The 14020-nt window shown below is 32.9% G+C and overlaps 1 protein-coding gene across 4 annotated transcripts; it reads right to left on the bottom strand.

The window, feature by feature from the left end:
- Positions 1-214: 214 nt before the first annotated feature.
- On the bottom strand, positions 215-11128 carry LOC148617003 (uncharacterized). Of its 4 annotated transcripts, XM_088584227.1 has the most exons (7): positions 10879-11128; positions 9228-9340; positions 5941-6839; positions 5280-5315; positions 3492-3569; positions 2119-2196; positions 215-1877 (listed from the first exon to the last, which is right to left on the bottom strand). In XM_088584227.1, exons 3-7 carry the CDS (start codon positions 6275-6277, stop codon positions 919-921), a joined length of 1488 nt encoding a protein of 495 aa, XP_088440353.1. In that variant the 5' UTR covers positions 6278-6839; positions 9228-9340; positions 10879-11128; the 3' UTR covers positions 215-918. The 4 variants fall into 4 exon arrangements, with proteins under 4 accessions (XP_088440353.1, XP_088440355.1, XP_088440354.1 ...); XM_088584229.1 differs by lacking the exon at positions 3492-3569; XM_088584228.1 differs by lacking the exon at positions 10879-11128 and having other exon boundaries at positions 9228-9727.
- Positions 11129-14020: the final 2892 nt, after the last annotated feature.

Below are 14020 nucleotides of genomic sequence, written 5' to 3'. Positions count from 1 at the left end.
AAAAAATACGTAAAACACTAAGGCTTCATTTCTTGCATTACATATAGTAGAACCTCTGGATGATGGATTTGGCCTCCTCTTTTGATAGTTCTGAACACTTCTTTTATACAACTAATACTTTGATTGTGATTCTCCTACATATTTGATTTTAATGCTGCTGATGAAAGGCTGCTTGAAACACGTGTACAGGATATATAGATTTACAATATATTATTTTTTGTATTCCAAGATCAAGTCATTTTGCAGGGCAATGCAGATCTCTTTTGAACGAACTTAACATTAAAATAACATTACGGATCATGATATGGATTTAACATACATGTCGGGGGACTGGACCTTTCAATACAATTTTGAATATTCAATTTACATAATACAATGATATAAACATCTGAGTAATATATAGTAGATCTACTCAGTTTTTCATACTAATGAAGGCAAATAATGAACAAGACAAATTGTTGATACATGGAACGGTTAATAACGAAAAATCTTAGACATGTACTGATCCCGTGTTACGTTGTCATTGTGGGAACTATACCATTTACAAACCTTTGCACGGAGAAATTGTACAAAAACTGGTCACATTTACAAACAATTTCTGGACACAAATAATTCTAATATTATCTCAAAAAATAAAAATAAGATTTATTCCACTTTTATCATCAGAGCTTTTGGTAGACAGTTTTAATCCTGATTTCGATAATTATTTGTATGTAAGGGCAATAGTCGATGATAATTCTTAACAGCCGATTTAGTTTTTCACTTTCAGCAGATTATTACCATCAACACAGTAGTCAATTAGTTCAATGCACACACACACACACACACCCTGGTTACATAATTCTCAAAGTTATGGGAACAACAAAGATCGTAATCATGTATTGATTTTTGACAGATTTTCGTATGGTATACTCTCTTCTAGTGCGGATGTTTCGTTGAAACATCTTTGGAATCCAATACAGAAGAGTTCCCCAATTCATTCAGACAAAAAGAACTAGAAATAGTACTGAAATAGGATGGGTTATCAATATTTTTGCCAACCCTCTCAGTTAAATTATCAATAGAACAACTTATAGAATCATTCGTATCCTGAATGGATGAGCTAACAGTCTTAACTTCATTTTCTAAGCTATTGATTTTAACACGGAACTTGGGTAGTTTTACCACTTCATCTGGAGTTGAAACAGTGTTCGTAGTAGTTTCTTTACTGATTGTTATTGGAAATGACGTACACGTTTCCATACAAAACCGAACACTCGTATGGTTTTCCGATTTTAAATCCACCAGTAAGTCTTTACCGTTTTTTAAACAAAGTTCCTCTTCAGCTACACCTTTTTTGCAAATGGGTTTGAATTCGTTTGGCCACGAATTGGCCCTTTTTTCACTTCGAGTTTCTATTATGCTGTGGTGGTTATTTATTGTGCCAAGAGAGTTTCGACGATTGTTAGTCGACAAAATAAAAAAAGGGGAAACTGGTTGTGTTTTTACCTTCATGTAATCATGAGTCGTGTCGTTTTTATTAATTTCTTTCATTGATTGGTACGTATGTATGTCTACTATATGGTCTCCATGTTCGAAGTAGGATCTCTCAGAAGTAACACTACTGTCTTCATCTCTTGAAACCTCGTTTGGTACAGGGTCGGTATATGCCATTAAATCTTTTTCGTCAATATAGTCATATGAAAATACTTCTGTTGTGCTTTGTTGTTGGTGTTCATTATTTCTTTGTTGTTCCACAGGTTCTCTTTGCAATCTTATTATTGCAGTCTTGTATTTTCGACTAATGCAGATATTGCATACCATAGACAAAACCAGTACAAGAACAACACATGCCCCTACCATGCCAAAAAGCACCAACTTTTCATCAAATGTTAGGCCTGAAAAAGTGACATCCTGGTATTAGATATAGTACCATGGTACAATCTTTATTTATGAAATGATTTATTATGTGATATTCTGTCCAGTAAAACATGATGTACAAAAACGACAAATAAAACAAGAGACTCTGATGTATAAGGATATCCTCTAACTGCTGTACAACAATAGTAAACAAGAAAAGATTTCACCCTAAATCGGGATCTGTCTTCATGTGATAAATCTGTTGACCAGTATACTCACCCGACAGGAACTCTGACTCTTTCTCGTTTGCACTTGTAAATCCAACAGATGAACTTAATTCTGAATCAGAACTATAAACTAACAGAAATAACAGAATAATTGTGTACGTTAAAAGTTTTGACAGGTTAAGAAATACAATGTATTTGTTGGAAGGGTTATAGCACATAGCCCCAAAATACACACATATATATATCTAAAATCAAATTGAATGAGATATTGATGTTTTCTTAAGAACCAAGGTTGGTTCAATAATCAGCAGCTAATAACAACTAAACTACAAGAATTTAATTTTATGCACCGAATGGGAACTCCTACACTACTAGTGTAAAAATGCCACACATGTGTCACGCATGTGAACATGTGTGGCATTTTTGCTAGTGTTAAATATAACAGTTCGAATGAATTTTGTCTTGCAAAAATCTTGGATAAAATTAAAGTTTCTTTATAACAAACAGGAAATTCTTTTCATCAAAAATAGATAATGATATACTTTCATTTAGAAGTGATTGGCAGAATGTCAGTCATTTTGAGGTTTTTGTATAAAAAATGATAAATAGATAGTGTTTTGGAGTGAAATGATTTAACACGGGTGAGCCAAAGCGAGAAAATACCTATCTAATATAAATACATAATGCCCTATTATAAAAAGATATTCACAAAAATCAAATACCGAACGTTTCGCATACATAAGTATTCTCTTAAACGATTGGCTGTATATGCATTTTTGGTTTATAACCTTGTGTGCGTCTCTTCAGACATTACTCGATCAGGTATGATTTGAAAATACAATTCATAATATTGTTTATCAAATCAAAATGTCACATTTTCTTTTCTTTTCTAATTCATGCATGCAATCAATAATATATTATATTAGCCAAACATATTTTGAAAAAAAAAAATATAAAAACTATTACATATTACACCACTACTAGACGAAATTTTGACTGATATGACCTTCCACAGTCGTTTTATGACTGTTGAAGACACAAAATGTCTCATAAAATGCTTTATCTGACTACGAGAAATATCGTTTGTCTACCACAACCGTAAACAGTGTTAAGTTAGTCATTACTAATCTACTTAAACAAAACAAAACAAAACAAGTGTACGTGTTAGACAATAATTGATTATGTCAACGCTTTTTTAGTTGAATCAGTAAAAAAATGAATTGAATTATAAAACTTATGTCGTGATGACAATGTTAAATTTTAAGGTTATCAAAATGTGACTGAGCAAAATAAAAATAACATTTAACTGTGCATTGTGATAAAGCCAGCAGTACAACTGTTGTACAACAATAGTAAACACTAAAAAATTTCACCCTAAATCGAGATCTGTCTTCATGTGATAAATCTGTTGACCAGTATACTCACCCGTCAGGAACTCTGAATCTTTCTCGTTTGCACTTGTAAATCCAAAAGTTGAACTTAATTCTGATTCAGAACTATAAACTAACAGAAATAACAGAATAATTGTGTACGTTAAAAGTTTCGACAGATTAAGAAATACAATGTATTTGTTGGAAGGGTTATAGCACATAGCCCCAAAATACACACATATATCTATCTAAAATCAAATTGAATGAGATATTGATGTTTTCTTAAGAACCAAGGTTGGTTCAATAATCAGCAGCTAATAACAACTAATCTGGAAGAATTTATGCACCGAATGGGAACTCCTACACTACTAGTGTAAAAATGCCACACATGTGTCACGCATGTGAACATGTGTGACATTTTTGATAGTGTAAAATATAACAGTTCGAATGAATTTTGTCTTGCAAAAATCTTGGATAAAATTAAAGTTTCTTTATAACAAACAGGAAATTCTTTTCATCAAAAATAGATAATGATATACTTTCATTTAGAAGTGATTGGCAGAATGTCAGTCATTTTGAGGTTTTTGTATAAAAAATGATAAATAGATAGTGTTTTGGAGTGAAATGATTTAACACGGGTGAGCCAAAGCGAGAAAATACCTATCTAATATAAATACATAATGCCCTATTATAAAAAGATATTCACAAAAATCAAATACCGAACGTTTCGCATACATAAGTATTCTCTTAAACGATTGGCTGTATATGCATTTTTGGTTTATAACCTTGTGTGCGTCTCTTCAGACATTACTCGATCAGGTATGATTTGAAAATACAATTCATAATATTGTTTATCAAATCAAAATGTCACATTTTCTTTTCTAATTCATGCATGCAATCAATAATATATTATATTAGCCAAACATATTTTGAAAAAAAATATAAAAAACTATTACATATTACACCACTACTAGACAAATTTTTGACTGATATGACCTTCCACAGTCGTTTTATGACTGTTGAAGACACAAAGACTACGAGAAATATCTTTTGTCTACCACAACCGTAAACAGTGTTAAGTTAGTCATTACTAATCTACTTAAACAAAACAAAACAAAACAAGTGTACGTGTTAGACAATAATTGATTATGTCAACGCTTTTTTAGTTGAATCAGTAAAAAAATGAGTTCAATTATAAAACTTATGTCGTGATGACAATGTTAAATTTTGAGGTTATCAAAATGTGACTGAGCAAAATAAAAATAACATTTAACTGTGCATTGTGATTAAGCCAGCAGTACAACTGTTGATATATTTGAAGAAGGAACAATATTATTTTAAGCACACACATGAACCGAGTATATATATTATTTTCCCCTTATTGATCATGCAGACGTGGCTTTCGTTTCGAATTATAGCGACCTCGAACGTGTGATATCAAAACGAAAAGGAAAGCCAGAGTTAATCAATCAAAGAGTAGTATATAAAATATAAGTTTCTTTCGATCTTAATACCGACAATAACAAAATCGAAAGTAACAACATGTATTATTCTGTTTATCAGCAATCTAATAAAACAGTGCGACTACAAACTGTAAGTGCATGACGTCATCTTGATGACTTAACAATCACTCTCAATGTTTTGAAAAAAATGTGTCAACAAGATCAAAGGAAAAAAGTAACGATTAGTGATAATAATAATAATAATCATAATAATAATAATAATAATAATGAAACACGGTAAGCATTATCTATATGCAGTGCAAAGTTTAAACATAAAGACGAAAACAATAAACAAATTAAAGAATTGATATTTTTTTGATTATTCAAAATGTATGTATTACCTTTGTTTTCGATTTCAGTTACTAATTTTGTCGAACCTAAAATACAAAGTACAAATGGTTTTTGATTTGGAATATACAATTTTTGACGAACATTAAACTATAAAAAAAGTGTGGGCAATTCTAACAAAAAATATACTTCCATCTGTCTGTTTGATAGTCTATTAGACCAAATCAATTTGGATTTAAATCTAAAATAGAAGCTGCACATTGGGAATAAGATTCGGTGTAATTTTCATTGAACTTTATTCAGTGGCGACGTAGTAACGGACAAAAAATGAACACTCTGTGTCCCTATATTCATAAATGACAAATTCCATGTTTATCAATTTTATACCTCCAAATCGGGGGTGAATCATGCACAATGAGAATATTTAATCAGCATATATGAAAGTTTTATCAAATTTCATTCAACGTGTAAGACGAGGAACATATTGAGAGATTGGTTTTCCTCTGTTTAAGGGAGACACTACGGGCGAACTGAACGACAGGCATTCATTATTTCTATATCCAGGGATTATAATTAACAAAAATACTGTATTGTTTTAGTTATTGAAAAAAAACCAAATAAGTTCATTTTAATCGGCCGAACTAATTTATAACTAATACCAGATAGATTTTTTTAAATATACCATATTCTAAATATTTTAATGTATTTACTTACGATAAGCTGTAACAGTTGTTGATCCCAGTATCAAAGTAATTTGCTTTTCAACGATTCCATTTTTTGTATCTGTTTCACAGAAGTAGCTTTGTAGATCTTCCTCTTGGATATCATTAATTTTCAAAAAGTACTCCCCCTTTTCATGGTCACCAATTATGCTGTATTTGTAAGGATTTCTTATGAATGGATTCAAAATAAATGTCTCAAAAATTGGTAAGTCTCTTCGTCGCCATGCGGACGTGTGTAATTGAGCATACAGCACATAGCACTTCAATATGACTGTCTCCCCTATGTTGATGGGTTCAGTGTAGTCATTATGAAAGTTGGCTTGAATCATCACCGGGACTGCCAATAGAAAAAAATAGTGTGACAAATGTCGTAAAGGTAATGAGATTTAATTTGTCGTCGTGCAATATACGACAATGACACCTTATTTAAAATTGCTTTCGTGCCTTGATTTTGTTCAAAGCGAATTCAATGGGACAAAATATATATTTGAAGTTAACCAATTTTAAAAAGACACTGCGGTAAGGTAAAAGTTTAAGAAAATTTAAGACACAAATTTCAAATCAATCTGAAAAATAAAAAAAAAATAAAATTTCTGAAAATTAACTGAAAATGACAAAACTTTGCTTTTTACATTTCTTTGGCGTTCCGTCTCTTATAAAACGGAAAACTTAAATCAAAATGTGGTTTAAAATGAATAAAAGAAACAAAGCAACAACAAATCAGAAGATTGTGAGCAATGCTCACTTACTTGATACCCCACACCCCTATATGGTATAGTGCACTTACTTGATACCCCACACCCCTATATGGTATAGTGCACTTACTTGATACCCCACACCCCTATATGGTATAGTGAACATTCTGACCTCCATATTGACTTGGATCAAAATCTAAAATTAGGAATGCACAATGGGAACATGTAATAAAGATTCTGTTAAAGTTTCATTCAATTTCATTCAGCGGTTTTTTGAGGTGTAACGAAAAAGAGATGGGACCGCGCCCCTTTATCATAAATAACAAGGTCCATAGTTTGACAAGTGAAACCCCCAAACTGATCGGATTCAAAATATGAAATAGTAGCTGCACAAAAATCGGAATATATATAGATTCTGTAAAAGTTTCGTTCAATTCTATTCATTGTGGTAGGAGGAGTAACGGATAAAAAATGTCGCCCCCCTTGTGTATTGTTAAAAAAATAAAGAATATGGCCCAAAGATATTTAATTTAAAAGAAAACTCAATTTTGTATGTTTTATTTATATTTCGTTTCGATGTAGTTCCTTTTTGACCTTTTAAATGTGGCTATTGTTCACTTATTCATTATTCCCGCTAATTCAATTGGAAAGAGTCAGACATTGTAGGGTGAATTTAATCGTCATTACCCCATCGACAAATTTCTACCAAACAAGATGTGTTTAATCAAGAGTCAACACCTTTTCCTGAACAAATGTGAAAAAAATGACCTTAATGACTTGGTTTACAGGACAAAGTAATTAAAAAAAATATATTTTAAAGCCCGATTATTAGGAACCAAATAATGTATCACAAGTTTGTTTTAAGTTGACAAGTTGTCTTAATTTGACAGTATTTAGCGTCAGACAGTATACATATTTGTGATTTGTGAATTTTGAAAAATGGACGTTGATATTGTCGATATTCAAACTGAGAAAACTTTCATTCCTGCTATGCGGTATACCTACGGGATCCTTTATAAGACAAGTTTAAGAAAAAGGATGATCATGTACCAATCCATACAAAATTCAGACTGTCCCTATGATATAGGTGATTCATGGGGTTGAAGAACCCATCGAAGAAACGATGCTGGTGCGTTCTTCATATTCTATAGGTTACAGACGACCAATTCAACCAATGAGCATTTGGAACGTACGCAAAAATAGTCCTACGCAGAAATGACCCCTGTTCCTCATAGTGCTGTGAAAAAAGTTCTCATCTTATTTAAAAAAATTAAACAGTTTCTGAAAGGAAAAACATTTCTGTACATTTTATAGGTGCATTTTGATTCTTGTGATGTGAAGCCTAATCTCCATAACGATTTTTAAATATACCCCTATCTTGTGAAAACACTGGGATTTCCCATGCTATTTATAGACCCTTCACTTCCGGTGACCAGTACTGCACTGCAAGTCTGCTAACCCCACATGCCATTCTGAGGATTGTGAGCTGACATATGTAGAATCATGCTGATATATAGTCCTCTGCAGGTTAAAGTTAAGGTAAAGTCCAGAGAAGCCATTGAATATTGTGAAATTAGCATAGAAGCCTATGGAAAGTGGAATTAGTGGTTTTTAGCCTTAAAATTGTAAGTTTTTATAGTCCTCACTGTTTTCAGATCTGCATTTCCGATAAAACCAAACATTTATCTTCCACTGATATTAAGAACAATAACGCTAGCAAAGTGCCATTTTCATACACAACATGTATAATTGTTATCTCAACTGCGCAACAACCGAATGACAAACTTATTATGGGGTCCATAAATGTTTCTGAATTAGAAATAAAAATGAATCTATTTTTTGCATGCATGAATCAACCCCTGTCTGATCTTTTAAAACTGCATTTTAAATACCGATAAACTCCTCATAACAGAGTATTATGTTTTGAAACAAAAGTTTCAGAGCAAATCAGGTGATGAGTGAACGCGGAAATATTTGTTTTTAGTTTTATTAAACCAACATTTCCCGTTCCCATCCATTGAAATACAAGAGTTGTTTTAAGCTACATGTCTCAACATTAATAATATTGAATCAAAATAACAAAAAATATAACAGGAAATCAAGTAGATTAAACAATAATTGAAGTCTGATTTTCCGTTTTGTGAAATTTGGTTTAACTATCAAATAATTCATTTTGTACAGGAACATTGCCAGTTGGTTTTTGTATGGTATTGTCATGGTTTCAGCATTACAAGTTTCTTCTGCAAGTGACTTTTGAGAATGATTACAGACGTGGATTTAATGATATTGTCTGCCTTTCAACTTATTCGATATTGATTTTGAAGCAAAGTTTGTAACAGCATTAGATGATAATGCAAACCCCATCCCACCGAAAAAAAACCCAACAAATGAAGGAAGACATAACAAAACACGAGGCTAACTACACAACAGTAAGCTTTTTTCAGAGAGTCTTGACTCTTGAAAAAAAAACTATAATGGTCCGATCAAACTTTTAATGACGATTACTTCAAAACACATTGAAATAAATACATCATTGTTTGATCATCATTTTGAAAGGAAAATATACTTTTCAAGTTTAACTTACCAATAAAAAAAATAAGGTTGAACAATGGGTACATTTGTATGATGTTTACAGGTTTTAACTCTCGGTAGTGGCAGCAGGTCTATATTCTGTATCTTTGTTAATCAGTATCAGGTCTTAAACAAATAAACATTATCATCTTCTACTTCGTTAAATAACACTTTAACAACAAAGTTGAAAAATATAGCACTTTCCGTATATCCGATACACCCTTTATTTCGTGCATTTTAAAGCTCGGATATTGTTGTTTCTAGCAGATAATTTGACTGTATTTCTGGATATTAACCATAAAAATCATCTAATGTCTTTCGTAAAACAGTGTTAGTTAATCAATTTCGCCGTATGAGTGACGCTGACCAATAACTGACTGTTCCGTTACTTGATTTAATTATCGTTTTCGTGCTAACACACATATTCAATACTGTAAGACTCGATATGCATTAATATGAAGTATTTGTAATAAATGACGGTTTCTTAACGCCCATGTCTATCATTTGGAGTCCCTCATGGACGATTTAAAGTATCGAAGCGTTTATACAGTCCCTGGGGTTAGCCATATCCGTGAATGTGGGTCATAGTGTGTTCGGGGAAATAAGTTGTCATGTGAGCACGTTCATGTATCAAATGCATGATCACGTGTTTTCATGTCGAAGGTCGAAGAAAAATAATGATATGTTTCCGATCATTATTCTAAAATTTTAAAGGGTCGATAGGTAGGGGTTAATTCTTGTTTTTATTTAAATTTTGGAATGCAATAAATGTGACACCAAACTAAGAATACAATGAAAACCAAATCTGAAAGTTTTAACTGCACATAATAATTTGGTAACTTTTCCGACAATTTTAATAAAATTTGATTAATCGTGTTTTTAATGGACTTAGAACAATTTGCAGCCATATAATGATTTGACATTGTCGTCCCGGTAGGTTAAGCGTTCTCTGCACTTCTAGAAACATCCGCCAAGATGCTCATAAAAAGTCAAGTCCGCGGTTGACGAAAGAGGAAAGGAAAACCATGATACGTTGAATAAATCAGTTTTCATGGCGAAGATGGATACACCGTAACGATCCACGAGTTCATGATGATGACCATAAAGCTTCTGTAGTAATGTCTTCACTCTTATAGAAACATATCCCTGTTCCAGAAGCCTACTTGTTAGAAGCTCGCATATCGAAAGAATCACAAAGGGAACCAATATTCTAGTGGAAATCAAAAGAATTTCAGGCAGGGACAAAGACCAGACATGGAAAACAGACAAACACAACAAAGAACATGAAGTTACTTAAATAATACATACAAAGTAACGAAAGTAAATGAGCGACTCGGACTCCATTGATATACCGTAACGATCCACGAGTTCCTGATGACGACGATAAAAATTTGTTCCAAAAGTCTAACTGCATCATTTTCTATCTATCGCAGATATGGAATACACTTACATAACCGAGTCAAACAGAGAATTATTTCACATCATCGAGTATGCATATTTGGCTTCGTAAACATATATTCAACGAGAAATAACTTGAAAAATGATAAAAGCTACTAAAAGTCGTTTCCTTAAATTGATTATCGTTACATATTTCTTTGACTTTTTCGTCCTCTTCTTAGCAGCTTCCTGATATTCTTGTGACATTGACTCGAATGTATTCTTACCTTTTAATATTTTATGAGTTGTAAGCAATCAAAAGCTTTCTCTCTTCTTTGATATTTAGACTGACTTGATGTTAATAGGTTAGAAATTCTCCTGTTGCAGGCGAATAGATAATTTAATCCAACCCTACTTTGGAAGTGTTCAATCGCTGTATTCTATCTTAATTATCGAAAATAGAATTCCGCAGGAAAATGTATACAAGTAAAGGCAACAGCAAGAACGTTTTATAAGTTCACTTCTCTCAAGTCCTGTTAGTGTATAGAACTATACGACTATATTACATGTATACCATATTAAGCAAATGAGTATAGCTGTGTGAAGTATTACAGGAAAAAGGAATTTTGTTAAAAGGAAACATTTTTTTGTATTTTATTTGAAATTGATTCTGTTATAAACACTTCCAATTTCAATTATTCTAAAATATCGAAGCAAAACAAGGAAACGTGAGACAGATAAATAGGTCACATTATTGTAGAGAGTAATTTAATCAATATCATTTTGTTGGCATGTCCTTTTGTCATCATCTATATGCATTATTTTGGGAAATAATTGAGTTTGGATGATCTCGTTTATAAACCTTTCCATTTTCACTACTGGAAAATCCCTGCTTTAACTTACTTTAACAAGGATCACTGTCACATTGTCAAGTAAACAAAAGGCTCCCAGGAGGCTGAACTGCTCACCTGGTTAAAGTTTGTCTTTCAAGTGCAATAACTCTTACAAGGAGTCGCCTGACAACTTTGATCCCTGAAGACCTTCGAAGGCCTTATAATAAGGATCATTTCAGCAATTGAAAGAGTTTGGCTAAACCTAACGGTTTTGAGATATATACTGTCTGACCCCTATGTTCTATTTTTAGTAACGGCGGCCATGTTTTTGATGGATCAAAAATCCCACAATTCTATGCAGGATATCACAAGGAACATTCATACCAAGTTTGGTTTCAATTGGACAAGTAGTGTTAGAGGAGAAGATTTTTGAAAGAAAAAACATTAAAAATAGCAAAAATCATTGAAAAAGGGCAATAAATCCAACATGGCTTAAGAGATTAAAACCAAAATTTGACCAGAGATAGATCTCATTATGCTGAACATTTTTACCTAATCAAAATTTAGCTAAATTTAACGGTTTTGGAGATATATGTGAAAATCTACTGTCTGACCCCTCCGTTCTACTTCTAGTAACGCTGTTCATGTTTTTCGATGAATCAAAAATCCCCACATCAGTTCTATGCAGGATATTCCAAGAAACATTCATACCAAATTTGGTTTCAATTGGTCAAGTAGTGTCAGAGGAGAAGATTTTTGAAAGAAATAACATTAAAAATAACAAAAATCGTTGAAAAAGAGCAATAATTCCAACCTGGCTTAACAGATCAAAATCAAAATTTGACCAGAGATAGATCTGATCATGCTGAACACTTTTACTCCACGTCAGAATTTAGCTAAACCTAACGGTTTTGGAGATATATGTGAAAACTACTGTCTGACCTCTACGTTCTATTTTTAGTAACGGCGGCCATGTTTTCGACAAATAAAAAATTCCCACATAAGTTCTATGCAGGATACCCGAAGAAACATTTATACCAAGTTTGGTTCTAATCATTCAAGTAGTTTCAGAGGAAAAGAGTTTTGAACAATTGTTAACGACGACGACGGACGACGACGACGACGGACTCCAAGTGATGGCAATAGCTCAATAGCCTTTGGCTAGGTGAGCTAAAAAATAGCAGTATATGGGTTAGAGTGTTCGTGTTTAAAATATATTTTGTATCAAAGAATACTCTGTAAGATTGCTATTGTTAAAAAAATCGATAAATCCATCAGGTATTTGTTAATTGAAACAAAATCAAGCGCTTAATTTTTAATCATTCACTTGTATTCACAAGTACATGCAAGTGTTAAGTGTAAAACTGAAGTCTCGGAGACAACAATATCAGTCCTTTATAATCGTTTATGTTTTCTGTTGGCTTATCCTGTTTAAATTTGTCCATAGAACACATTTCTGAAATAGTTAAAGAACCTCCCGTAGCGCAGCATAATACGACCACAGCACGTTGAAACATGGGCAATTGTTGACACAATATTAGTTTTTGACACATTAAATACATATACAATATAGATACATTGTCGAAAATTATTGAAGATATGTGATGAGGCGACGGAACGGGTAGGAAATGCGAGGCTCCGCCAACCCCGTTCCAATGTCTTCTGCATTTGGTAGATCTCGTGAAAACTAGAAACAAGACGTTGTGAACGTCGTGAACACTATTATCCGGCGCCTGCCTGGAAACCGACATTGTTTATTTATCACGACATTGAAGTCAACGTTTGTGGTGACTTATCATCGGACACGTTTGTGAAATCGGACATATTTGTGGAAACGGGCACGTTTGTAAGTCATACACATTTGCACGACATTATGAAAAGAATCATTTAATCATCTGAAAGGAACATCACGAGATCTAGGATACAAACGATATCCAATATGAACATTGAATAGGATCCCGTAATACCGACAATACCGAAAATAAGCACACGCATTAAAGGCGTGAAATAACCAAAATAACACAGAACTTGTAGCAACATGACCCTGTTCCAGAAGCCTAATTGCAAGGAGTCTAGCATGGTAAAAAAGTGCCGGTAACCCATGACATAATGTATTGTTACAAAATAGGGTTTAGGTCAGTAGGTTTATAATGAAGATATATTTTTGAGTGTCACTCAGGTTCCTTTTTCTTGTTTGTTCGTGTCCGTCTGAGTGAATTCATGCGCGATATGGACAATTTAAACATAGTTATATGATTGTATTTGTATTATTGTATTGGGATTATCATGGGATTGTTTTCTAAGGGTAAAGACAGAGTTCGTTTTCATTGTTTCATCCCTCGTGTCCATTCAGTCCCAGGCTGTCGACCAGTCCCCAGCTTTATTTCGTCTACTTATTCATATTTCTCACTGTCATTGATATTCATATATTCTGCTAAGGGATATAATTGTTATGGGCTGATTTTCCCGAATTATAAGCTATAGTAGGTCCCGTCTTCCTATTTTTCCATCCCGTTATTATATTTTTCCTCTCGAGGTCAACAATGTTTGTAGGAGAATATAGACTTCTGTGGGAATGCAAAGATTTCTTAACCAA

Source organism: Perna viridis, chromosome 5 (assembly GCF_037379345.1).
Source record: "Perna viridis isolate PV_CMFRI_1.1 ecotype Kerala chromosome 5, ASM3737934v1, whole genome shotgun sequence".
Classification (NCBI taxonomy): Eukaryota; Metazoa; Mollusca; class Bivalvia; order Mytilida; family Mytilidae; genus Perna; species Perna viridis.
This window is presented reverse-complemented; position numbering and strand designations above follow the sequence as displayed.

Coding starts and splice junctions, on each gene's coding strand:
- LOC148617003 (XM_088584227.1), bottom strand. CDS start 6,277: ATGATTCAAGCCAACTTTCATAATGACTACACTGAACCCATCAACATA. Junction 5,316..5,940: donor AACAACTGTTACAGCTTATC/GTAAGTAAATAC, acceptor TTTGTATTTTAG/GTTCGACAAAATTAGTAACT. Junction 1,878..2,118: donor AGAGTCAGAGTTCCTGTCGG/GTGAGTATACTG, acceptor TCACTTTTTCAG/GCCTAACATTTGATGAAAAG.